This window comes from Panthera tigris, chromosome B2, assembly GCF_018350195.1.
Source record: "Panthera tigris isolate Pti1 chromosome B2, P.tigris_Pti1_mat1.1, whole genome shotgun sequence".
Lineage (NCBI taxonomy): Eukaryota > Metazoa > Chordata > Mammalia > Carnivora > Felidae > Panthera > Panthera tigris.
The window spans coordinates 35,411,072-35,436,224 of record NC_056664.1 but is presented as its reverse complement, the minus strand read 5'-3'; the positions used below and the strand labels follow the sequence as shown (position 1 = coordinate 35,436,224).

The 25,153-nt window shown below is 53.8% G+C and overlaps 1 protein-coding gene across 2 annotated transcripts; it reads right to left on the bottom strand.

The window, feature by feature from the left end:
- Nucleotides 1–326: 326 nt before the first annotated feature.
- On the bottom strand, nucleotides 327–24,929 carry FGD2 (FYVE, RhoGEF and PH domain containing 2). Of its 2 annotated transcripts, XM_007085243.3 has the most exons (16): nucleotides 24,699–24,929; nucleotides 21,210–21,441; nucleotides 19,386–19,466; nucleotides 18,085–18,233; nucleotides 16,224–16,380; nucleotides 15,869–16,007; nucleotides 15,037–15,095; nucleotides 14,626–14,772; nucleotides 13,838–13,930; nucleotides 7,478–7,557; nucleotides 7,363–7,393; nucleotides 6,814–6,906; nucleotides 5,790–5,921; nucleotides 2,688–2,834; nucleotides 1,395–1,541; nucleotides 327–1,058 (listed from the first exon to the last, which is right to left on the bottom strand). In XM_007085243.3, the coding sequence occupies exons 1-16, from the start codon at nucleotides 24,764–24,766 to the stop codon at nucleotides 843–845; spliced, it is 1,971 nt and encodes a 656-aa protein (XP_007085305.2). In that variant the 5' UTR covers nucleotides 24,767–24,929; the 3' UTR covers nucleotides 327–842. The 2 variants fall into 2 exon arrangements, with proteins under 2 accessions (XP_007085305.2, XP_042842171.1); XM_042986237.1 differs by lacking the exon at nucleotides 19,386–19,466.
- Between the last annotated feature and the right edge of the window lie 224 nt (nucleotides 24,930–25,153).

Sequence of the window (25,153 nt, the reverse complement as noted above, 5' to 3'; positions counted from 1 at the left end):
CTCCTCACTGTTCTTCACATGTGCCAGGCAGGCTCCCACCTCAGGACCTTGGCACTTGCTGTTCCTTCCACCCGGAATGCTCTTCCCTCTGATATCTGTATGGCTCCCTTCCTTATTTCTTTCCTTAAGGATTTTTTTTTTTAAATGTATTCTTAATGTTTATCTATTTTTGAGACACACACAGAGAGAGAGAGAGAACACGATCAGGGGAGGGGCAGAGAGAGAGGGAGACACAGAATCTGAAGCAGGCTCCAGGCCTGAGCCGTCAGCACAGAGCCTGATGTGGGACTCAGACTCACAAACCACGAGATCATGACCTGAGCCGAAGTCAGACGCTTAACCGACTGAACCATCCAGGCATCCCTTCTTTGGTATTTTTTAAAGGTCCCCAAGTGATGCTAATATACAGCCCAGGCTGAGAACCATACTGGTGACCAATAGTCCTGGGTTATCTGGGACTTTCCAGGTCTTAGCACTATGCCCCCAGCACCACCTCAGCCCTTGAGCAAACAGGGATGCTCAGTTACCCCCTTCCCAAAGGAACAAATCCATGTTTTCTGGATTCCAAGTCAAGACACACGGTCTGGGCACTGACGACTGAAAATCAGTCGTTCGTTTGTTTTTTAAAGTTTATTTATATTCTTAAGTAATCCCCACACCCAACATGGGGCTCAAATTCACGCCCCCGAGATCGAGGGTCGCGTGCTCTACAGACTGAGTCAGCCAGGCGCCCCTGGAAATCAGCTATTTGAAAGATCAGCTTGGAACCGTGGATGACAGAGGCCGCAGGGACAGCCCGTGCCAGGAGCCGGACTCTGAAGGGGAGAGTGGCCAGCTGTGGGTCAGTCAGACAGGTCCCCATCATCGGGCCTCCCGGGGCTCCAGCCCCTGGCCGCCCGCTCCATGGCCTTCACCCAGCGGTCCCTCAGCTCCTCGGTTTCAGCCTTGAAAGTGTAGAGCTGGCCTGACTGTTGCAGCTGGAAGAGCCGGGGGTCTGCCTGGGTCCCAGCAGTCACCTGGTAGCCCAGCAGCGGGATGGAGGTGTGAGCCCGCATGTCCTGGGAGGGGAGGAGAGAGCCATGGGCCGCTGTCTTTCTGTTCAGCCCCAATGCCTCAGACAGCCGATTTGAAGGTGGTAGCCACATCCCCACCTCTCACTTCCCAAACACCCACGAAGCAGGTGGACTGCCGGGAGGGCATCCAGGAAGAAGAGGACTGGCCGCCCGCTGGACAGAGTCTGGGCCCAGCTCTGAAAGCCACTAACCCTGACGGGAGGGAAGCATGTCCTCACTGGGGCTCAGTTTCCTCCTCGGGCACATGGGCCAACAATACCCACCCCATACACACATGAACTGCGAGAAGGCCAAGGTCTGGGAGGCGGGCGGTGGCATTACCTGAGGGGCAGCGTAGATGTAGAGGACGAGGGGGTCATCCTGGGGGATCACGCACCAACCCCGGGGGCCGCTCTTGCCCCACTTGTCCCCGACCAGCTGCAGGAAGCTGCACATTAGGCTCTGCTCCGACCCTGCCACAGACCCTTTCTACAACCAGAGACGGAGGCTGTCAGGGAACAGAGCGCCCACTCTGTGACAGACGCTGGTTTGGGGGCTTTGACAATCACTATTTCGCAGCCTTGCGGCAACACTGTAAGGAGGGGTTGCTTGTCCCTGAGCCTCAGAGAGGTCCCGTCGCGGGCCTGTGGTCACACAGCTGGCCGGTGGCAGGGCTGCCGTCCAAACCCGGCCAGCCGGAGCTTGGGGCAAGTGCCAGGAGGGGCTTCTCACCTGCGAGTTGCCCCAGGGAACAGAACGGGGGCCTGAGAAGGGAGTGGGCCTGTGGCCTAGCGGGCAGGGAAGGCACGAGCAGGGAGTGGGGAAAACTGGAAAGCGGGCAGAGGTCCACGGAAGGGAACCACCTTGAAACCTGGGAGCTGTGTTCAGCTGGAATGGGGGGAAGGGGTCTTCTCCCACCTCCCTGGGACGGTGGGATGTCAACCTGGCCTTCAACCAGGCAGAGGGGCAGTGGTGGCCAGTGTCTGGGCTGGGGAACATTGTGGCAGGAAGTGAACGCGGCTCGTGCCCTACAGGTGTTGACTGGCAGGGAGGGAGCAGCTTGGGGAGCACCTGCGGGTGTGGAGAGTGGCTCCACCAGCCCCAAGGCAGCAGAGAGAACATACGTGGCAGAAGCCAGACAGCTGGCTCTTAATTTGCTGGGTGACCTCGGATAAGCTGCCTCTCTGGGCCTGGGTCTCCATGGGACAGGTCCCTGAAGTCCCTTCCACTTAGAATGGAGTTTCCAGTCTGCCTCTTTCCAGAAGTGGGACCCTGACCTGCAGCCTCAGTCTTCCCATCTGTGAAATGGGATCAGAGACACCGGCTCTCTTCACCTCCGGAGACTTCCGGGGCAGGGCATGGGCATACAGACAGGAACTGTGTGGAGAGGTCGTTGTGATTATTGGATGGGGCCAGAGGACAGGTGGAGAGTCCGGATGACAGCCTAGAGCCAAAGGTTGCTTCCGTTTGGTGACAGGCCCAGCTCTGTTTGCGGGGGAAGGGGAGGGGTGCCCAGGGGCAGAGAGGAGGATGGGAAATGTGACCGCAGCTGGCTTGTTCCTTTGCACCGAGGACGGTGCCAGCACGTGGCGGGCGCCTGCACACGGCTGCTGGGTGGAGATCCTTGGCCCTCACCTCCAGGATGCCCCGCCTCCTGTCCTCCTTGTCCTCGGGGAGCACGCTGCCGGTGAGGAAGGTGTAGCAGTGGAAGCAGACTCTGTTGGGCCTGTTGTCATTGTATTTGAGCTCAGCCCGGTAGTCGGAGCACTTGGCACACACCACCTGGGGGGTGAGGCAGGGGAGGACCGCGTCTGTACCCCGGCCTGGGGGCGGGGGCATGAGAGCAACCAGGGACAGGAGGAAGACAGAGCAAGCTCCGGGAGAGGGATGGAGGCAGAGACAGGTGGTCTCCCGTGCTGGCAGAAGCCCCGGGGCCTGGAGGCCACGGCACGGGGGAGGGGAGAGCTCAGGCTCTGGGCTCCCCCAGCCGGGGGCTCGAAGGCAGGTCCCCACTGCAGGTGCCTCTTGATTCCCCCTTCGTAAGGGCGGCTGTGAATCCCAGGGGCTTCCCTGCACACACGGCTGCACCTAATCGCTTCTCCAAGCTCTCTCTCCCCTCAGCATCTCACCTGGTTCTCCCACTGCCCCACCAGGTGGAAGCGCTGGGGCTGTCATCCCCTCCCGACAGCAAGGGACTTGCCGAGGGCCACTTGGCTGGCCCTCCACATACGGGACAGGTATTTAAAGCCCCATGGTTTAGCTTTAGGATTCGTGCACATTTTGCATTCCACTCAATCCTAGAGTCAAGCATGTTTTCATAGAAAAATAACAGGCTGAGGGGCACCTGTGTGGCTCAGTTAAGCATCCGACTTCAGCTCAGGTCACATGATCTCGCGGTTTGTAGGTTCGAGCCCCGCGTCGGGCTCTGTGCTGACAGCTCAGAGCCTGGAGCTTGCCTCGGATTCTGTGTCTCCCTCTCTCTCTGCCCACCCCCCCACCCCGCCTGCTCACGCTCCGTCTCTCTCTCTCAAAAATAAATGAACATTAAAAAACTTAAAAATTAAAAAAAAAAAAAAAGATGAGCTGGTCGTTCTTGCCAGGAAGACCCAGCATGTGTACTCTGTGGAGCGGGACCCGCCCCGAGCCCAGCCCAGAGAAAGCCCCCAGACAGGCCAATGTGGGTCATGCTGGGGAGGCCAGGAGAAAGAGGCATGACAAGACTCAGAGAGAAACATGGGTGCTGCGGGATGTAACTTCCAGGAAGACTGGGGTGTCACGCTGAGCCCGGGATGTGGGATTGGAAGTGGGGGCCGAGACAGAGACAAGGGGGCTCGTCTGGGTGCCCAGCGCAGCACGTGGCCCGGGAGGGACCCACAGAAAGCCTGGTCCGCCCCACCCTCACCAGGATTCCCGTCTGGCAGGTGGGGAGACAGAAACTGGGCGCCCAAACCACTGAAAGAATGACTCACAGAATACAAAGGTAGGTGCGGGCATGGGAAACGCTGAAATCGGGCCAAGGGGCTCTCACGTAGCCCCACACGGGGGGGGGGGGCTTCAACGACCTTGGGAGTATTTTAATTTATTGAGATTTAAAGTGTTTACACGGTTAGTGTGTATTTATTGTCTCCTCCATCGGCTTTTTATTTTGAAAAACTTCAAACCTACAGACAAATTGAAAGAATAGCATAGGATACTGCCCCCATCACACTCACCAATTGCTAACATTTTTGCCACATTTGCTTTATCTCTCCCTCTCTATCCGTGTATTTTTTCCCTGAATCATCTGAGTGCAAATTACAGTCCTCATGACACCGCACCCTCAAATATGTAGCTGGCATCTCCTAAAAACAAGGGCATTTTCCTGCCTATTCATAACGTCATGATCATACTTGGGAAATTTAGCATCGATACAATATTACTTTCTATAGATGGCTCGTGATCAAATTTCCCCCACGTTCCCCAGAACGACCTCTGTGGCTAGTTTTGTTTTTCCCATCCACAATCCAATTAAGGATCATACATTTCTTTCTTTTTTTTTTTTTGGTCAGAATGTCGTCTTTCTTCCATGTGCCTTGAAGGCGGGTACATAGGTATTGTTATTCTTTGTGCCTCTTTGCATTTCTTAACTATTTTTAATAATTTTTGAGGAAGTACTTACAAAGTCGCAAGTGTGAATTGACCCGACCCTTCTTTACAGACGTGAGTCACCAAGAACAGTAGCTAATCCCCAGATCCTGTCCATTAGGTTCCGATACAACTTGTCACTTACATCTGAACACAGGTGTGTTCCCAGTCCTAGAGATTTCCTTTGTGTCCCAATTGCCATTTAAATACATTTTGGGGACACCTCCCTGACTGGCCCCAACCTGCCAGGCTGGTCTCCTGTCCCCTGGAGGTCATTAAAGACTGAGGTTGTAAAGGGCTTCTCTGTTTGCAGAGTAAATGGAGGGGGTTGTGATGTCGACAGAGAACAGCTCAAGTACAGCAGGTGCTTAAAAAGCAAAACAAAATTTGTCTCTGATAACCCTGCCGGAGCTGGTAAGAGAGTGGACAGGTTCCTCCCTCAATCAGCTGGTGGTTGCTCCTCTGAGTGAGCCCCTCCTGAACTGCTGAGGAAGGAAAGGAGGAGAAGGAGAGGGAAGGCACTGAACCTTCTTTGTTGAGTCCTCACTACCACCCTGGAGGTAGGTGTTACAATCCCCACGGTACGAGTGAGGAAACTGAGGCACGGTGAGGAACAGAACTGACCAGGGGCTGGAGCACCGAGGGCTTGCCAGGACAGGAGGGGACAGTTAGCCAGGGTCGGTTAAGAAGACAGGAAAGACAGGCATGGGGCTGATGAGGTGGTGGGCGCAAGGCCCGCGAGGGGCTGAGGGGTGTGGACGCCCCACCTGGAACGGGAACCCATTTCCCGGTGCTGGGTCTGGGCTCTCAGGAAATGGTGGTACAAACAGGAGCTGGCAGTGCCAGCTTTGGGGAGTGTCTTGAGCACATCGTCTGGCCTCTTTGAGCCTCGTTTCCCCATCTGCAGAACGGGGATGACGAGCCCCTGGTTCACGGGTGGGCACCAGGAGGTCCAAACACTCACATCCCTGGTTCAGAGTCGGCACCTGATGCTTCTGGGCTGCGTGGGTGGGAACCCGCAGAGTTGGCGGGGAGGGGAGAGGGGCCCTGGGCCAGGGAGGGGAAGGCAGAGGAGGGATGGGTGGAGGCAGGGGTGATGGCGGGACGACTCACATAGCCGCAGGCTCGGCAGTGGTGGCGGCGGCGCGTCAGGGCGTTGAAGGGCTCCTTGCAGCGCATGCACATGGTCACCATCTTGTCCCGGACCCACTGTGGCGCCCGGAGGCCCAGCTCCTCAGACTGCAGCTGTTGGGCAGTAGGGTGGGCACTCCGTGACCCCCTTCTGGCCTCTCCCTGGGACCCTCTGGCCACCTGCTCGTGACCCCCTTCTGGCCTCCCCCTGGGGCCCTCTGGCCACCTGCTCGTGACTCCCTTCTGGCCTCGCCCTGGGGCCCTCTGGCCACCTGCTCGTGACCCCCTTCTGGCCTCGCCCTGGGGCCCTCTGGCCACCTGCTCGTGACCCCCTTCTGGCCTCGCCCTGGGGCCCTCTGGCCACCTGCTCGTGACCCCCTTCTGGCCTCGCCCTGGGGCCCTCTGGCCACCTGCTCGTGACTCCCTTCTGGCCTCCCCCTGGGACCCTCTGGCCACCTGCTCGTGGCAGGGGTCGTGTGTGCTGTGCTTCCCAGCAGCTTCCACATGAAGCTGACCGAACTGACAAAGACTATATGCTAGGTCAGTCACTATTACTCCCCTTTGACAGGTGAGGAAACTGAGGCCCAGAGAGGTCAAGGGACTCAGCAAAGACACCCAGGAAGCCAGAGTTCAGAACTCAGATTAGAAATCGAGTCACAGACACTCTCCCTCTCCCCCCGACCCCCCACCTTCCCTTGGTCTTACATTCCTCAGGCACGTTCAACCCAGACCTGTACCACCCGACAGCCTGAGCTGTGTAGATGTGAAATCCTTCCTAGGGATAGTGGCATATAGAGGCTCCCAAAGGAATTTTTTGCTAATGGGAGAACCTTTGGCACTGAGTCTCTGATGTTTGGGGTGGGTGGGCTTTCCCTGGTCCCTTTGAATCACTCCTGGTGGGTGACACTCCTCTGCCCTCCGAGCCAGGCTGGGCAGAGCAAAGTGAGGGAATAAGCGTGTGTGAGGCTGGTGGCTCCAGTGAGGGATATGAAAAGGCTTCATTTACCTCCTGCTCCTGGGTGTCTCCCTCCAGGCCCTGGACCGCAGCCTTGAAGGTTTCGTTCCGCTTCTCAATTTGGTCAATGGCTGCTTGGCAGGCCTGAGGGGGCACGGGAGGTGGTTGGGGGGGGGCAGGGAGGGCTTGATCATCTGTCCATCCATCCACACCGCCAACAGACATTGCTGAAAGCCTACTGGGCGCCAGGCACTGGATTCTCAGCACACACTGGCTGACTCAAGGGAGGAGAGACTGTTAGCCCCAGGTGACAGATGTGAAAACTGAGGACATTAAGTGACTTGCCCAAGCCCACCCAGGTAGGCAGGGAAAGGCAGCAAGATTTGAACCCAGATCTGATTTCAAACTACCACAGACCGACTCCTGAAGAAGCACAGGGAGCAGCTGGGCATGCGCGCTCACACACACACACACACACACACACACACACACACACCTGCCCCCCCACCATGAACATGTACACGCACACCCCACCCTCCCCCTCAGCCTGGGTGGGTAGTGTGGGGTCAGAATCCTAGGGGCCCTGGATCGTTCTGATACCTGCATCCAGGAAATCATTTCCTCCTGGGACCTGCTCGGAAAGCGAACACGGTGTTGAGAGCAGCCCCTCCCAGTTTTCCCGCCGGGCCCATCCCCCCACCCCCTCCCCGCCTACCGCGCTTGTAGCTCCAAGGTGCGCTGCTTCCCCGACACCAGGAAGGAGTGGGGGAACTCCGCATCGGTCAGCTCCCGCACCTGCTCGGCATTGGGAGGGAGAGGATTCGCTCAGGTTTGTCAGCCCCTGCCCCCCAGACACCGCGGGGTGGATGGAGGCGGATTGTGCCCAAGGGACGATTCAAAATCGAGGGTCGGGCATCGCAACCTTGTCCAAGGCCTCCCTAAACCCGCAGAACCAAGCAAAGGCACCCGCAACCAGGCTGCCCTCTGAGAACACGGGGTGTCAAGGCTCCTGGAATTTTAGCAGCGGCTAAGTTGGCCCAGTGTGAGGTAGGAGTGACAGTTCCTCACAAAGGACTCACCAGAAACGCAAATTGGGTCATAAATTGGGTTTGGGGACACAGCTTTTTCAAGAGCAAACCTAAAGCCTAGAACAAGACCCTCTACCCCACACAGTGAAGGAAGACATTGGTTGCCCAATTCATAGAACCCAACAGACCCCCCACTTCTACTGCCTTTCACTGTCCCCTTGTCCCAGAACCCCACAGGTCCAAGGTCATTGTGAAGGCTGCCAGTCAGACAGCGCTGACTATGTGCCGGCCACTGAGCTCAGGGCTTCTCCACACCTGTTCCCTTTTTATTCGCACAACTGCTGAACCCACTGATCCACCCTAGCACTTAGCCTCTACACGCCTCTCGAGGACAGCGACAGGCAGCGAGAGTCTTGCATAGCTGAATCTGGTCAGGCCTCTAGGCTCTCTGCCAGTTTACAGGAAATATGGGGGACCGCGGGACACGTTGATGACACCACAGGGGTGCAGTCGGCAAAATCCAGACTGCAAAACGCTCCCAGGGAATGAGCTGGTTTCTTCAATTAACAAAGGAGAAAAAAGAGGAAAGGGATGTGTAATGGATTAGAAGGGATGTAAGAAACATATCACAAACGATTCAAACAGATCGTCTGTGAGAAGACATTTATGAGACAGTCAAGGAAAACCAAAGGATCTTAATATTACTAAATAATTATTATTCACTTGCCAGATGTGATAACAGTACCGTTGTCACCTTTTATGGCAAAAAAAAAAAAAAAAAAAAAAAAAAAGACAGTCCTTTCTCTTTCAGACACGTACTGTGTTTATAGGTGAAATGATTATGCATCTGAGATTTGCTCTTAAATAATCCAGTGGAAAGCGGATTAGGAAGGAGACTCCTGAGGAAACAAGGCTGGTTTGGGGTTGACAACTGTTGAAACCGGGTGATGAGCATACAGGGGTTCATTGTACTACTTTCTTGGCTCAAAAATGCCTGTAATAGGAACTTAAAGAAAATCTTCACAGCAATCTTGGGAGAGAGAGAGATATCACCCTCCTTTAGGAGATATGGAGATGGAGACTCAGAGAGGGCAGGAGACCTGCCTGAGCTCACACAGCATCTACAGGGTAGAATGAGGATTCAAATTCAGGTTTTTGGCCCCCAAGGGGCAAGAACATCTATTTCCACGCCACTCCCAGAGTCTTACAAGCACAGACCTCTTCCAGGCAGTGTGGAGAGAGAGAGTCACAAAGGGAAACTAAGACATAGACAAGAGCCCTCGTGTGGCAGAACTTTGTTGTTCCACTGACACTCGAGGCTCTCTGCTGGCTCCCAGCCATGTGGTGACCAGGCTTTTGCCCACTTTCAGGGTGGCCCGCCGCATCCCGGAGAACAGTGACCCTGGGTACATCCTGCCCCACGTTAGGTCTCCTTCACCTTCAGGCCCACAGAATCAGTCTGTTCCCTCTAGGAGGGGCCTGATGTGGTTTGGACTCAAACTCTTGGCAATGGGGAGGCTCCGAGGGTTTATACCTGGAGCAGCTGTTGGAGAGGTGTTGGAGAAAGCCCCTCCCGCAGCTGTGTGCAAGGGGACGAGGGGCCTGCCTGCACCTGGGAAGAGAGAACGTTTCTCCCTGGGGGACAATATCGGGAAATCTGGCAAGACTCCATGACTAATGGGGGGGGGGGGAAGAGAAATCTAAGGTTTGGGATCCAGAGCTAAAAAGAAATATGATGCTTTTAGTAGAAAAAGGGGAACCGAGGAGAGCTCCTGGCCTGAGACTCCAGGATCCCCTCTGCAGAGGGGCAGGATGGAAGCTTCTGGAGGCCAGTTCCCAGGCTCTGCTGTGTCCAGTGTCAACCACTCCCCAGGTCTGGGCCGGTTCAGGCCCCTGCTAACCCCTACGGTGCCTTTGTGCTAATTAGAAAAAGACACCCCTTCTTCAAAACGCTTTACTGACATCTGTTGGCAAACTGGCATAATGTTGAGGTTTTGTTGGAACAAGTCGCTTGACTGCCATCTGCCGGACAATAAGAATTGTAACTAAAGGGGCACCCGAGTGGCTTGGTCAGTTGAGCCCCAGACTCTCGATTTCGGCTCAGGTTATGATCTTGAGGTTTGTGAGATTGAGCTCTGCGCTGGCAGCATTTGGCCTGCTTAGGATTTTCTCTCTCTCTCCCTCTATCTCTGTCACCCCCTCCCCCATCTCTCTCTCAAAAATAAATAAATAAAAACTTAGAAGTAAGAACTGTAAATAGACAATCCAGATGAGATTTGCTCATCTTAGGGGAGGTATGCTGGTGCAGTGCCCAACCTGCACAGTTATACATGGAGACTCTGGGTATGTGTGTGCCTTTATCCCTTCCTTCTCCCCAGGCTGGCCTCGTGCAGGACAGCACAACATTAGGACCAACTCAGACCTTGGGGAGAATCAGCTGGTGAGAACTAGGCCTCTCCAATGTCCAGAAGGGAGGAGGCGAGGGGGTCATAGGCCAGTGGGAACCATCATGGTGATCAAAGGCCAGAACTGCCTTTAGACTTCAGACTCAGAAAATGGTTCCTGCACAGAAGTGGACAGGCGGATAGCTCTGTGCCTGCCCTGCCTGAACCATTCAAGAGAAGGTGCTGTGTGGCCAATGGAACATCAGACGCACTGTTCAGGGAACGTACTCGGTGGGACTGGTAGGCACCAGGAACCCGGCACATACTGACCCCTCAACACATTCTCTAAGGGTCTGATGCTCTCAGTCCTCTCTCCGTGTATATTCTCTTTATGACTCTGTTTTGGCCTATTTCTTGGCTTTTCTCTCTGTCAATCTCTGCCTCTCTTTTTCTATGCCTGGGTCTCTGCCAGCCCTGAGACAAGGCCGCCTGTCTCCACTTCTGTCTGTCTATTATTCTCCTTAAATATGCCTTTCTCAGTCTCCCTCACCAAGGCTCCCAGACATACAAGCCTGCACACACACCCCGGCCTCTGGGACATTCTGAAGACTGAGGAAGGGAAGCTGGATGTCCCAGGGTGAGGGGCTGCATTCATAAAAGACCTCAGTCAACTCAGGCACAGGGAGTGGGCTGGAATCCCCACAGGCTGCCCAGGTCCCTCTACTGGCTTTCATTACCCTCTGAGGCTGCACTCATTTCCAGGCCCCTTGACTGGGCCCCAAATGCCAGGCAAGCCTAGTCAGGAGCAAGGGCAAGGCCCTCCTGCTGAGGGCTCTCTGAGGCCCAGGGGTTCTCCAGAGGACGGAGGGTCCTGGCTCAACTCCTACCTGAACCTCCCTCCTAGGACAGGTCCTGGGAGAGGACAGGGAGGTGGTGATAGGGCTAAGAGATGGAAAAATGGAAGGGTACCAGGACAGGCCGGACCTGACCTCTGCTTCTCCCAGCCTCAGCCCTCAGGACGCTCCGGGACTCAGGAGTGATCAGAGAGGAGTTGTCAAGAAGGTTCCCCCACCACTTACTCCACTATGCCTGCGATTCAGCATAAGTTTGCCCCTCTGAGTTGAAGCCTTAACAGGAGGCAGTCCAGTATGGTGATTAGGTACAGGGGCCCCGGCCGGGGCTATACCTGGTTTGATCGCTCAGACCAGGATTTGCTGTGTGACCCCCAAGCAAAATATAACCTTTCTGGGCCTTGGTTTTCTTTTCAAAGACTTTTAATTTTTTTTAGAGCAGTTGTAGGGAGTGGCACATGTGTTAGAATTGGTGAACCTACGTTGACACAGCACTGTCACCCAAAGCCCATAGTTTCCATTAGGATTTACTCTTGGTGTAGTACCTTCTGTGGGTTTGGACAAATATGTAATGGCATGTATCATATTGTATCATACAAAGTAGTTTTTCACTGCCCTCAAAATCCTCTGTGCTCCACCTACTTATCCTTTCCTTTCCACCCCTGGAAACCACTGATCTTTTGTCTTTTCCAGAATGTCACGTAGCCTTTTCAAACTGGCTTCTTTCACTTGGCAAAATGCATTTAAGTTTCTTGCACGTCTTTTCATGGCCTGAGAGCTTATTTCTTTTTATCACTGAATAATATTCCATTGTCTAGATGGACCATGGTTTATTCCTTAATTTTTTTTAAATGGGATTAACTACAGATATACTCACATGCAGTCTCGTACGTAGTTAATTCATTGGTTAATTCACTGAAAACGATCTAAAGGTCCCTCAGCGGTGGGTTGGCTGAACCAACAAATTCCAGTACTTTCCACACACTGGGATACTCTGTGGCTACACGGAGGGTAGGAAGCTGGTATCTTACTCACGTGCAGCAATCACCAGAGTTTGCAGTTAGTTAAAAAAGCAAAGTGCAGGGAACGCCTGGGTGGCTCAGTTGGTTGAGCGTCCGACTTCGGCTCAGGTCATGATCTCTCGGTCAGTGAGTTCGAGCCCCGCGTCGGGCTCTGTGCCGACGGCTCAGAGCCCGGAGTCTGCTTTGGATTCTGTCTCCCTCTCTCTCTGCCCCTGTCCCTCCCCTGCTCATGCTCCATTCTCTCTGTCTCTTAAAAATGAATAAATGTTAAAAAAAAAAAAAAAAAGCAAAGTGCAGGACGGTGTCTATGAAAAACAGTTTCACTGGTTATGCGAAACAAAAGTGAAAAAGCAGTAATAAACATATTATTAGTTTGTGTAGGTAACAACTACCTCTGGGAGGCCTCATAAGAAGCAAAGGCTGTCTAGGGGCGCCTGGACGGCTCAGTCGGTTAAGCGTCCGACTCTTGATTTCGGCTTGGGTCATGATCTCACAGTTCCAGAGATAGAGCCCCGTGTCAGGCTCTGTGCTGACAGCATAGAGCCTGCTTAAGATTCTCTCTCCCTCTCTCTCCCCCTCCCCCGCTTGTGCCCACACACACTCTCCTTCTCACAATAAATAAACATTAAAACATTTTTATATAAAATTTTTAGATAAAAAAAAGAAGCAAAGACTGTCTCTAGGAAGGGGGACTAGAGGATAGAGTGGGGAGGAGACTTTTCACTATATATATTTTTTATATTTGATTTTGGAATATGCATTATCTTTTTTAAAAAATTTTTTTAATGTTTATTTTATTGTTGAGAGAAAGAGACAGCATGAGCAGAGGAGGGGCAGAGAGAGACGGAGGCACAGAATCTGAAGCAGGCTCCAGGCTCCGACCTGTCAGCACAGAGCCCGACACGGGGCTTGAACTCACGAGCTGTGAGATCACGACCTGAACTGAAATCGGACACTCAACTGAGTGAGCCACCCAGATACCCCTGTATTATCTTTTAAAAAAAAAAATGTTTAACGATCTTTTTTTTTGGAGATGGGGGGAGGAGCAGAGGGAAAGGGAGAGAGAAAAGCTCAAGCAGGCTCCATGCCCAGCGCTGAGCCCGACACAGAGTCTGGCACTTAACCAACTGAGCCACCCGGGGGCCCCTGGAATGTGTGTTATCTATATTTTTCAGTAACAAAAGTGTGATTTTTAAAAGGAAAAATCAAAATTGCAAGGGAAAATAACAGTCCCTACACTGCAGGGATCCCAGGAGAATCTGATGGGATGATGCAGGGCCCAATCCATGGGGCAGTGTTATGGGCTGCCCTCCTCACTCATTTGTGGCCACCTCTGGATGGGGACATGACACGATCCAGCAGCTGAGCTGACAGTGTAGACCCTTACAACTCCAAATCTGGCCTGCGGACGTGCAGCAGAAGCATCACCCGGGGGTGATGCCGAATCTTGGGCCCCGCCCCGGACCTACTAAATCCGGACCTGCATTTTAACAACACTCCCAGGGGGACTCATGCATGTATTAAAGTTTTCAAAGCACTGTTGTAGAGGGTAGGGAAAGCAGAGCAAGGCCAGGACGGGGTGGGGGGCACTGCCCCAAAGAGTGGGCCAGGCCTACGGGAGCCCACAGGGGAGACCTCCAACCCCAAACTTTTCCACCTCCACGGTGGCCCAGGACCTACCAGATTAGGGTTCCTGGGTTGAGAACGCAGCGTGGTCCCTCCTGCTATTCCCCATACTCAATCCACCTCTGGGATGAAGCCTGACGGTGGTTGGGGTGCCTCTCACTCACCTTCATCCCGGCCACGTCGATGCGGGTCCTCACCTGGAAGTGGGCGCCCACCTGGATGACCTTGGGCACACAGTACAGCAGCATGTTGTTGAACTGCAGGAGACACAAACGGTGAGCGCGTGCGCAGTGGCGGGGCAGGAAGGGTGGTAGGGCAGGGCTTCCCTGGGGGTGGGCGGGGCACCACTGCGTCTCCCTCTCCTCTCGCCACACTCTGGGCTACTCACGGGAGTCACAGGTGTGATGATGAAGGGGTGGTCTGGCCCCTAATCCACCTAGGACTGTCACTGAAGGGCCGCCATATCTGTGGGCATCAAACTCACAAGGACTTTCTAATGGGGGCTCAGGGTGGCGAGGGCTCATGAGAGGTTATGGCTCCCTCCTCCAGACCTCCGGGCAGGACCAGTTTCCAGATTTCCAGGAGACCCCCTGGCTTCTTCAGTGCAAATCTGGGCAGTTCTTAACAGTAACCTAATTCCTTCCTGCTACGCATTCCCTAGAGCACAGATTAATACCTCAGAGTTGGGAGCCAAACAGTCTGGGTTCAAAATCTGACTCTGTTGCTTCCCAGGGCCTGTCTGGGAAACCCCTCAGTCAGAAATCCCTGAGGCCTAGAGGCAGCAAGTGACCTGTCCCAAATCACCTGGATGCCAAATCAGGGAAGGACAGAGAGGCAGGCTCTTCCCTGTTTCTCCTGAGGTGCCAGGTAGACACCAGGCAGGCAGGACCTGGGGCAGTGTGGCCCCCGGACTTCCCTCCCCATGCGGGATGGGCCCCCCAGCATCCCCTACCAAGAAAAGGTAGCGCTCCATGGGGTCGCTGCGGCGAAAGGAGATCTTGAGGACAGGGCCTTCACGGAGCAACGTGTTGGAGGGGTCTACTATGTCGTCCTCGAGCCCCAGGCGCTGGTACACTTCCCACAGGTCCTGTAGCCGCTCCTGGGACAGGGGGTGCACCCTCAGCCAAAGCCGGGCAGGGCCCACCTGCTTCTGGAAGGTTTGCCTTGTGTGGACAGGGACGGGATGTGAAGGGGAGGACAGCAGCGGGCCAGGTGTCATGGGGTAGGATCAGGGGATGAGCAGATAGAGACCTGGGTGGGCTGGGGGAGGCTGAGAGCTGCAGGGAGGAGGTACAGGGCCCCTGCAGAGGCCTGCGGTACAGGGCCCCACGCCCACCCCCGCCCATGAGGGCCGGCAGCTCACCATCTCAGTGATGGCTGAGTTGGAGTGCTGAGCGGCTGAGAAGATCATGTCGAGCGCTTCTGAAGGGGGACGCAGGGCCAGCGTTATCTCCTGAAAATTTGGGGCTGGGGGCTGAGGCAGGAAGTCCTTGAGGCTTAACAAAGTGGCCTAGGGGGGCTGCCATGAGTAACCATAGGAGCAGCCTTGACTGTGTAGCCTGGCACATGAGATGTTTGGATCATGGGGGCCATTTCCCACCCAGAGTGGAGAGAGTGGACGCCACTGAAGACAGGGCTTAGGCGTCTGTGACTCTCATTGCTGGCCAAACCAAGCCAGACCCAGAGGGTGCTTTGGAAAGACCATGGGTTTTGGCATAATACAGGCATAGCTTCAGATGCCACCCCTGGGGGCGCCTGGGTGACTCAGTCGGTTGAGCGTCCAACTTTGGCTCAGGTCATGATCTCACGGTTTGTGGGTTTGGGCCCCGCGTTGGGCTCTGTGCTGATGGCTTGGAGCCTGGAGCCTGCTTTGGATTCTGTGTCTTGCTCTCTCTCTCTGCCCCACCCCTGCTTGTGCTCTTTCTCTCTCTGTCTCAAAAATAAATAAAAAACATTAAAAAAATTAAAAAAAAATGCCACCCTTGCCCCTTTCTGGCTGTGTGACCTTGGGCAAGTCACTTGATCTCTCTTGGGCTGATGTCTACCAAAAAAAGGTTAATGGTAGAGATAATGTCTAAGAAGTGCCTGATAGCTGATAGTCATTCCAAGCATGTTAGCAGGTGTTCAAGAAATAAATGGGAGTCGCTCAGGCCTCCCCAGCTCCCTGGATTTCTGGGGGGGAGGGGTGTCCTCACTCTGAGCATCTGCCCGGTCTGGGGCTTGGGCTGGCAGCTTCTGGATGTATTCCTTGAGCAGCAGCTCGTAGCGTGGGATTCTCTGCACAGGTTCCAGCATGTGGTGCTGCAGAGTCAGGCTGCCGGAGGCCTCGCTGCTCTTGGGGAAGAGATGGGGAGAGGAAGAGTGGAGGCGAGAACGGAGGAGGGGGGGGACAGGCTACCCCAAGGGCCACGGGCGTGGGCAGGGCAGGCTGATGCTGGAGCGTGTGCAAACAGCTGAGCCTGGAGGTGGCCAGAGTCACTCAGGGAGACTGAGCCAGTGCACACTGGGGGTGGCAATGCAGGCTCTGTCCCACCCCTCACCCAACCTCACCTGGATGCGGGTGATCACCTCCTGGAAGGGTGCAGACTTGTCAGTCCAGGTGGCCAGAAGCTCGGCGGCTCGCTCAAAGTTCTTGACATACTCACTGTACATCTTCAGGAACGGGGCCAGTTTCTGGATCACGTCGCCGATGCGGGGGGTGGCTGTCCTGCAAGAGGGCCACCTAGGTACTGCCTTCAGCCTGAGGACCTCCTCTCTTGACTTCAGGCAGGGTCAGGTTAGGCCAGGCTCTCTGAACTCCTCGTAACAGTCCTTCCACTGCACCTCTGGGTGTAGGCATTCGCCCAAACGTGTACGGTCCAACCTCCCTTAGACCTTGAGCCCTGGAGGGCAGATGCTATTCTCTTCCACCCCAAAGACCCAGCATAGTGTTGGGCCCACAACACGTATCCAGTAACCACTCAAGGCCTCCGACGTGACAGCAGCGAGGGCCACAGGCTAAGCACTGCTCAAAACATGCCACATGTCTCATCTCATTTAACTCTGCAAGAGATGGTCACTGGTCCATCTTAGAGATGAGGAAATTGAGGCTCAGGAGATAAGAACGGATCCAGGGTCATCCTGTGGTAAGGCCCGAAGGTCAGCCCAGGGACTGTTACAGCAGAGCAGTGAGGGGCCGCGATCTGGAGCTGGCCTCCCTGAGTTTGATTCCTAACTGTTCCATTTACTCTAACTGTGTGTTCTCGGACAGGCCACCTACCCTCACTGTCCCTTCCTTTTCCCACTGGAAAAAAATGGGAATGATGCTAGGCATACGGTTGTCTTTAAAAACAAAACAAAACAAAAAAACGCCACAGGGGCTCCTGGGTGGCTCAACAGGTTAAGCGTCTGACTTCGGCTCAGGTCATGATCTCGCAGTTTGTGGATTTGGGCCCCGAATCGGGCTCTGTGCTGAGAGCTCAGAGCCTGGAGCCTGCTTCGGATTCTGGGTCTCTCTCTCTCTCCCTCTCAAAAATAAAATAAACATTAAAAAAAATTAAAATAAAAAAAAAACCACCACACACAAACCAACATTTTATTGTGAAAAAAAAACGTCAAGCAACTATAAACTAAAAAGAACATAATAATGAACCCCTATGTATCCATCACTGGATTTAACAGTTATGGACATTCCTCTCTGTTGAAGAATTTTATTTTTTTTTTAATTTTTTTTAAACGTTTTATTTATTTTTGAGACAGAGAGAGACAGAGCATGAATGGGGCAGGGGCAGAGAGAGAGGGAGACACAGAATCGGAAGCAGGCTCCAGGCTCTGAGCCATCAGCCCAGAGCCCAACGCGGGGCTCGAACTCACGGACCGCGAGATCGTGACCTGAGCTGAAATCGGCCGCTTAACCGACTGAGCCACCCAGGCACCCCTCTGCTGAAGAATTTTAAAAGACATGCCGGACGTCATGGCATTGCTTCGGCAAAATGTATACAGTGAGTAATTTCATCACCAAACACTACAGTGGTCACCTCTGAAAACGAAGACAGTTTCTTGCGTAACCATGATCACGTAGCGGGCTGATTTGCAAATTAGAGGAGTAATAGTAACATTAATAGGTGTGAAGCCCAATGCCGGGCATGTAGAAAGCCCTCAGTCAGCGAGGGCTATTTCCACTGCCTCCTAAGTCACTCAGCCTAGCAAGGACCTATCTATCCCCTTCCCCAGAACACACACACACACACACACACAGCCCCTCAGCACTCATCTGTCCAAGCCCCTTACTCTGAGGACAGACACAGACCCAGCCCAGAGGAGGAGACTGCCATGGCCACGCAGCAAGGCCAAACCTCGTGCCCCGGGGTCTGCACGCTGACCTGGCTGGGGCAGCGGTCAGGGGGCCTCAGGGCTCCATGGGGGACCTCACCAGTCATCCAGCCGCCGCTGCAGCTCCGGGAGGAAGAACTGCGCGTGGAACTGGTAGATGGAGGAGATGTTGGAGAAGATGAGCCTCACCACGTCCTCGGGGAAGGCCTTGCTGCTGCGGGCCTCCCTCAGCAGCTCCTGGAAGAACACCTGGAACCACCACTGCGGTCACTGGGCCTGTGGCAGAGAAGAGCCACCCACACAGCAGCCCAGGGGGAGACAAGCACAGCCCAGGGGCTTTAGGGCCCCCCCCGCCTAGGTTACTGAATGCTTTCACTTCTTCAGTCTCCCATCATCCTCGAAACAACCTCAGGAAGAGATAGGGAGGGTTGTATTCTGGCCATTTTACAGAAGGGCAAATGAAGGCCTCCAGACTCAGACACACTTGGTCAGAGAGGCTGGCAGCTGGTGAGTGTCAGAGATGGGTCCATCTTGCATCTGCCAAGGTCTTGAACTTCGCCACACTAAAGATCCTGCTCCTGGGGCACCTGGGTGGCTCAGTCAGTCGAGCGTCTGACTCTTGACTTCGGCTGAGGTCATGGTCTCACGGTTTGTGAGCTTGAGCCCCACATCCGGCTCTGCGCTGATAGCACGGAGCCTGCCTGGGATCCTTTCTCCTCCCCGCTCTTTCTACCACTCCCCCCCTTGCATTCTATCTCTCTCAAAATAAGTTTAAAAAAAGTAAAAAAAAAAAAAAAAAAGAAAAAGATCCTCCTCCTGATTTCCAAATATTTAACCCTCTTAAGAAAGGGTGAAGGAGGGTGCCTGGGTGGCTCAGTCGGTTAAGCGTCCGACTTCGGCTCAGGTCACGATCTCACAGCTCGTGAGTTCGAGCCCCACATCGGGCTGTGTGCTGACCGCTCAGAGCCTGGAGCCTGCTTCACATTCCGTGTCTCCCTCTCTCTCTGCACCTTCCCTGCTCATGCTGTGTCTCTCTCTGTCTCAAAAATAAATAAACATTAAAAAAAAAATTTTTTTTTAATAAATAAAGGGTGAAGGGATAATAACGGTGAGGGTGTCGAGCATTGGGGTGACAGATGAGGCATGGGGACTGGAAGGATGTGTGCACTCTGCTACACGTGAGGCCAGCCCCAGCGCTGGGGGTGAAATGGCAAGTGGCATTAATGCTACTTCCTGATTTCTGCCCTAACTTCGGCCAACGGGGACTGAACGCCCTAGAATCAAATCCCAGGCCCTACCTCTCAGCTCTGGTGAGGTGTACAGAAGGCAGAGCAGGGGTGGGGTGAGGAGACCTGGGTGCTGGGGCTCAGGGCAGGATGAGGTGGTATTCTGGCCACTGACCTGGTCTAGCAGATGGAGGCGTGCCACATAGGCCTTCTCTGTCTCCAGTAGTTCCTGGACGATTCTCTTTTCCTCTGGCATCTGTGGGGGAGGGGAGGCCGGGGGCGGGGGGTTGAACAGGAGGAGAAGGAGAGACACAGTTTCTGGTCTCCTCTGATGGAGACCCCAATGTAGTCTCCAAAGATGCCCCAGTGAGCGCCCACCTCCCGACACTCATGGCCTCCCACAATGCATCTGGGTCGGCGCTGGGATCGCTTTAACAAAGGATGGGGCAGGAGTGAGGTTGTGCCAGTTCTGGGTCTAAGGCTTAAGAGGCCTGGAAGCTTCTTGGGAGCCATGAACCACTACTTCTGGAGGTCTGGCTGATAGAGAGGCCACGTTGAGGCTCAGAGACTACATAGAGCCAAAGGCCCAGCAATGCCAGCACCGCAGCTGAATCCAGCCTTCCACTGTCCTTGCCCAGGCACCAGGCTTGAGAGTTGAGCTATCTTGGGCATTCCAGCCCCGGCCACCATCAGACCACAGCCATGTGAGAGACCCTCTTATGGACTGAATTGTGCTCCCCTCCCTAAATCCATATGTTGAAGCCATAACTGCTAATATGACTGGAGATAAGGCCTTTGAGGAGATAATCATGGTTAAATAAAGTCATAAGGGTGAGGTCCTAATCCAATTGGATTAGGTGTCCTTATAAGAGGAGGGACAGACACTAGGAGACTATGTGCATGAGGACACAGTGAGAAGATGGCCGTCTATAAGCCAAGGCGAGAGGCTTTGCCAGAAACCAACCCTGCCGGCACCTTGGTTTGGGACTTCCGGTCTCCAGAATCGCAAGGAAATATATTTCTCTAAAGTCACCCAGTCTGTGGTATTTTGTCGGCCCAACCTAAGACAAACCCCAAGTGAGACCAATAGAAAAACCATCCATACGTTCTGGTCAATCCACAAAACTGTGAGAAATGATAAATCGTATTCGGCCACCACATTTTGGGGTGCTTGTTCTGCAGCAACTGGTAACTGCAACATACTACTGTGATCGCCATTCCCATTTTATAAATGAGGAAACAGGCACAAAGAAGCTACAGTGCTTTGCCCAAGGTCACCCAGGAAGCAGAAGAGCTGGGGTGTGATCACTGGCAGTCTGGCTCCGGGGGACACAGTACCACGCAGCCTAGCCCTTGAACTCCACAGACAAGGAAGCTGAAATGCAGAAAAGGGAGGTGACCTGTCCAGGATCAGTCTAAGGGTAGGATCAGCACTAATCTCTCTCTCTAGTTTGGGCTTATTGCCTCTTGTGGTGGGGAAACTGAGGCCACTCCAGGGAAGGATGCCAGGTTCACACAAGCTGTGTGGCCTTGGACAAGTTTTTAAGCTGTCTGAGTTTTATGGGGTTGTTTTTTTCTTTTAGAGACAGAGAGTTGGGAGGGGGGTAGAGAGAGAGAGAATCTTAAGCAGGCTCTACTATGCTCAGCTTGGAGCCCGATGCAGGGCTCGATCCCACGACGCTGGGACATGACCTGAGCCAAAGTCAAGAATTGGATGCTCATCTGACTGAGCCACCCAGGCACCCCTAAGCCATCTGAGTTTCAATGTCTTTGCCTAAAAAACTCCTACAGTGAAGGGAATGTGAAACAATGGAACAATGGGGTGAACTGTAGGCATGTAATCAAAGGCTGTTAAGGGAGTAGAATCTAGCTTTCAACTGATTTCTGGTGACATAAGACCCCTGCTTGGAGAAGTGCTGGTTTGGGCTGGGAGAGAATTTGCAGGGAGGTCCGTGGAGGTGTCCCCCAGCTCCCCACATCCGCTCCAGCCCTCAGGCACCTGCGTCCCTGGCCCAGGGTGGATCTCGGGCTGGCAAGATTTCCTCCAGGCTCCACTGGACAGCTTGTTCTTCAGGGAGTTCAGGTACCTCCTGCTGACTGTCCTGGGCTCAGACCCCAGGCTCTCCCCAACGTGGGACTCCTTCCATGGTTCTGCAGACGGGGTAAGGCTGTACCCGGGGAGGTGACATTCAGCCTCCAGTTTGGAGACTCTGATTGCTGCTCCTGGAGTCCTGAAATGAACAAAACAGATCTGAGAGTTTCCTGTCTGCAAAGTAGGAAGAAGACTAGCACTTCCCTGGTCAGGGATTTAGGAGTGATCAATGCACATCACAGGTGTGAAGAGGCCCCTGAGTGCCTGGCACTCAGGAGGAGTTTGCTAAGTAAAACATCCACTTCCTTTCCAACATCTTCTTGGAGGGAACTCCAGTTTTCAAAATGAGTCAGCGTAGACTTGTTTTGTTTTCTGGGAAACTACATACTTCCCTGTTTAAAATGCCAGGAGGAACCCCTCTTTCTGCATATAGTGTTTTTTAGGTGGCCCCAGGTCACCCTCACTTGTACACCTCATCTCTGTTTTAATGTTAAGTCTCTGCAGCAGGAAAGGCCCTAAAATCTTAGGAGAGAAGGAGGGAGCCATGGAACACTCTACAGGGAGGGCAGGACTGCTAAAGCTGGGACTTTGCAATGGGAGCCGTGCCTTCCACACCTCTAGTGGGTGGGTGGAGGGTGGGGGGAAGCCAGTCTGGCAGCAATTCCCTGTTCCTCCTGGGATGGGCCTTTGAAGGGTATCTTTGAGTGCAGAGTCTACAGGCCAGCTAAAGTATTTAGATAAAAGAGGCCACCTTCACTGAGTCATAGCCCACGGTTTGGGTTGTGCTCATTCCCTTTAGTATGAAAAGGCTTGCGATGAGACAGATAGTCTGGGCAATGGAGGACCAGACAGGTACAAAATCTCCAAAACTCTGAGACAGGTTTTCATTACCCCAGCTTTGCAGCTAAGGAAACTGAGGTACAGAGAGTAACTTGCAGCATAAGTAACTTGCAGCGTGGGGGTGGCAAAGGTGGAGTTCAGATCAGGCATCTGATCCCTAAACTGCCCCTCCCCATCTGGGTCGAGAAGAAACAGGTCCAGCGGGTCAACATGTCTGCCCCAAGTCACTCAGCTAGCTGGTGGCAGAGAGGATTGGAACCCGGTCCTCAGTGGCTCCTCATGAGCTCCCCCACCCTTCTCTGGCACCTCAGTGCCTGGTTCCTCAACCCACGGAAACAGCTGGGCCTCAGGCTTTCTGTTCTACATTTGGTTTCAGCTTTTGCATTTCCCTTGCATTTCAGCACTTGCATTTCCCTCCAAGTGCGCCAGGCCAGCTTCTGTTTCCTCTTCCCCCCTCAGTTTCACATCAGCTAAGGGGCTGGAAGACCTCACAAGAAAGCCAAAGCCAAGGCTGCTGGCACAGGGCCTCTCACATGATAAGAGGTGACTCTCACCCTGCAGACAAGGCCTCCTCTGACCCCATTCTGGTCTGAGGGCTGCCTCCTCTTGCCTGGTGTGGCCTGGGCACAACACACCTGCTAAGGGTCTCCACTGAGCATGCCTGGCATGTTGAGTGAGGTGGTGCTCTCTCCCCACACAGAAGGGAGCAGGGGGTGGGGTGGGGGTCCAGGAAGGCGGTGCCTGGAGCTGTCCTTGGTGCTGAACAGAACGTGTTTGGCAAAGGACTCTGGGAGAGTCAGGGTAAGGTCCCTGGCTCAGGAAGCTGAATTGCCCTTCTAGGTCCACATCTATGCCACATGCACCTTGAAGGCCACAGAAGTCTTCGTCTGCTCTGCGTGCCCTCAGCACTCAGAATCTAGGCTTCACTCAGGATATCTATTGTCTATGACTTGGCATCATAGTAATTTCATGAGCTTGGCATCCAAAGACGAAAATCATCCCAGCAGGGATCAGTCTTTCGGCTCCTGTGTCTGCTACAGTTCCTGTGTGATGCTGTATTGTACCAACCACACCCCCTTCAGGACTGAGGAGCTCTTCTCCCCAGTTGTTGGTGGTATGGTGGCCGACTGGGAATTGCCCTCCCTGGAAGACAACTGCCTCATCTCAGGCCAAGTCCACATCCAATGACTAGCCCATGTGGAGGTATAAAGACCCACCCCTTTGCCTCAATTAGAACGACTTGAGGGACATCTCAGCTTCAGAGCAACTTGGGACAGCCTGAGGCTTCTATTTCAAGTGCACACAGTTCAACTTCTCCCTATGCTGTATCCCTCGCTCCAACAGGTGTTATTCCCAAAACTATCCCCAGAAGCAAATTTCTATCTTAGAGTCTATTTCCAGAGGGACCTACAACCGTCCCTCGCACAGTCCTGGGCTTAAGGAATGCCGGCAGAGTAGACTAATGTCACACACAGACACACTCACAGACGCACACACCATCACCACCACCGCTGCCAGGGCCTCCAATGACCTCCACACATCTGGCCCAGTTTTTTTTTTTTCCTTCAAATGGAAGCCCCTACCCATGAACTTAAAGTCTTTTAAGCCCCCTTGTCTCTCTGTGCACCCATTGTCTCATCTATAAGATGGGAATAGAAACAGAACTACTCTCAGGAGGCTGTTAGATAATTAAATGAAATAAGTAACAAAAATCACATAGAAAAATGCTCCAAAGGTAGGCTGATGATACATCCTGGTTTGCCTGATACAGTCTCAGCTTTTCCTATTGTCCTCTCCCCTCTGCCAAAAAAATTGAATGGCATCCACTTTCAGTTTTAATTGTACCCTGAGTTGAATGATAAATTATATGGTTGTCCTACTTATAAGGAGTAAGTGCTTGATAAGTATTAGCTATTATTTCCAATGGGTGGAGTCCTGCAGCCCAAACACTGTTTGGTCCGCCCACGCTCACTCATAACTACACACATCTGGACTCTCCCCAACATATCAATATATGCACTCTTGGGGCGCCTGGGTGGCTCAGTTGGATAAGCATTCGACTCTTGGTTTCGGCTCAGATCATGATCTCGCAGTTCGTGAGATCAAGCCCCGGGTCAGTCTTGGTGCTCACAGCACAGAGCCTGCTTGGGATTCTCTCTGTCTCTCTATTTCTGCCCCTACTCCATTTGCATGCATGTGTGCTCTCTCTCTCTCTCTCTGTCTCTCTCTGTCTCAAAATAAGTAAATAAACATTAAGAAATATACACACACACTCTCACTGCTGCCCAGTTCCTGGTGCCCAATGACACTGCCTGCTGCTGTGACGAACCCAGGCACTGCCCAGACAGGAGGAGGTGTCCAGGAAGGGCCCAGAGAGAGAACTGCTTGCTGTGAGGCCCCAGGGCAGTCCTGGCCCTGATCCTCAGCCTGAAGACTGGCAGAACATGTGCTCCAGGGCCTGGCAGTGGGCAGAGGGGGGCCCAGGGTGGGCAGAGGAGCTAGAGGGAGGCCACCAGTCCGCCCTGGCGACCCTTCCCACCCCCCTCCACCCCATACCTGCTGTTTTCAAACACAGTCACCAGACTGGACACAGATGCCAGCTTCTCCTTACTCTCTTGCTCCATTCTGTAGACCTCCAGGGTGGTCCTCAACTACCCCTGAAGCAGAGAAGGTGGCCTCCAACGGCACCCTCAGCCACCCCCACCCAGGGTCACAGATGGGCTAAGGCATCCTGGAATGTGCTCCAGAGGGCTCAGGAGGCCTGCTCCCAGCTTCAGAGTAAGAAGGAGGAAGTGGTCCCAGAGCCACAGCCCCAAAGGGAAAGGCCCCTGCTTCCTCTAGAGGGAGGAGCCCACTCAGGCCCCGCCCACCCACCCAGGGTCTGACCTTTCACTCCTGTAGACCTCATTCCAGAGGCCACCCCCAGGGGGCAGTGGGGTCCAGAGGTAGTTTCTGGAGCCAGCCTTTGGCTGAGCTTGGCCAACCACACTTTCTCATAAGGCCCAATGGAT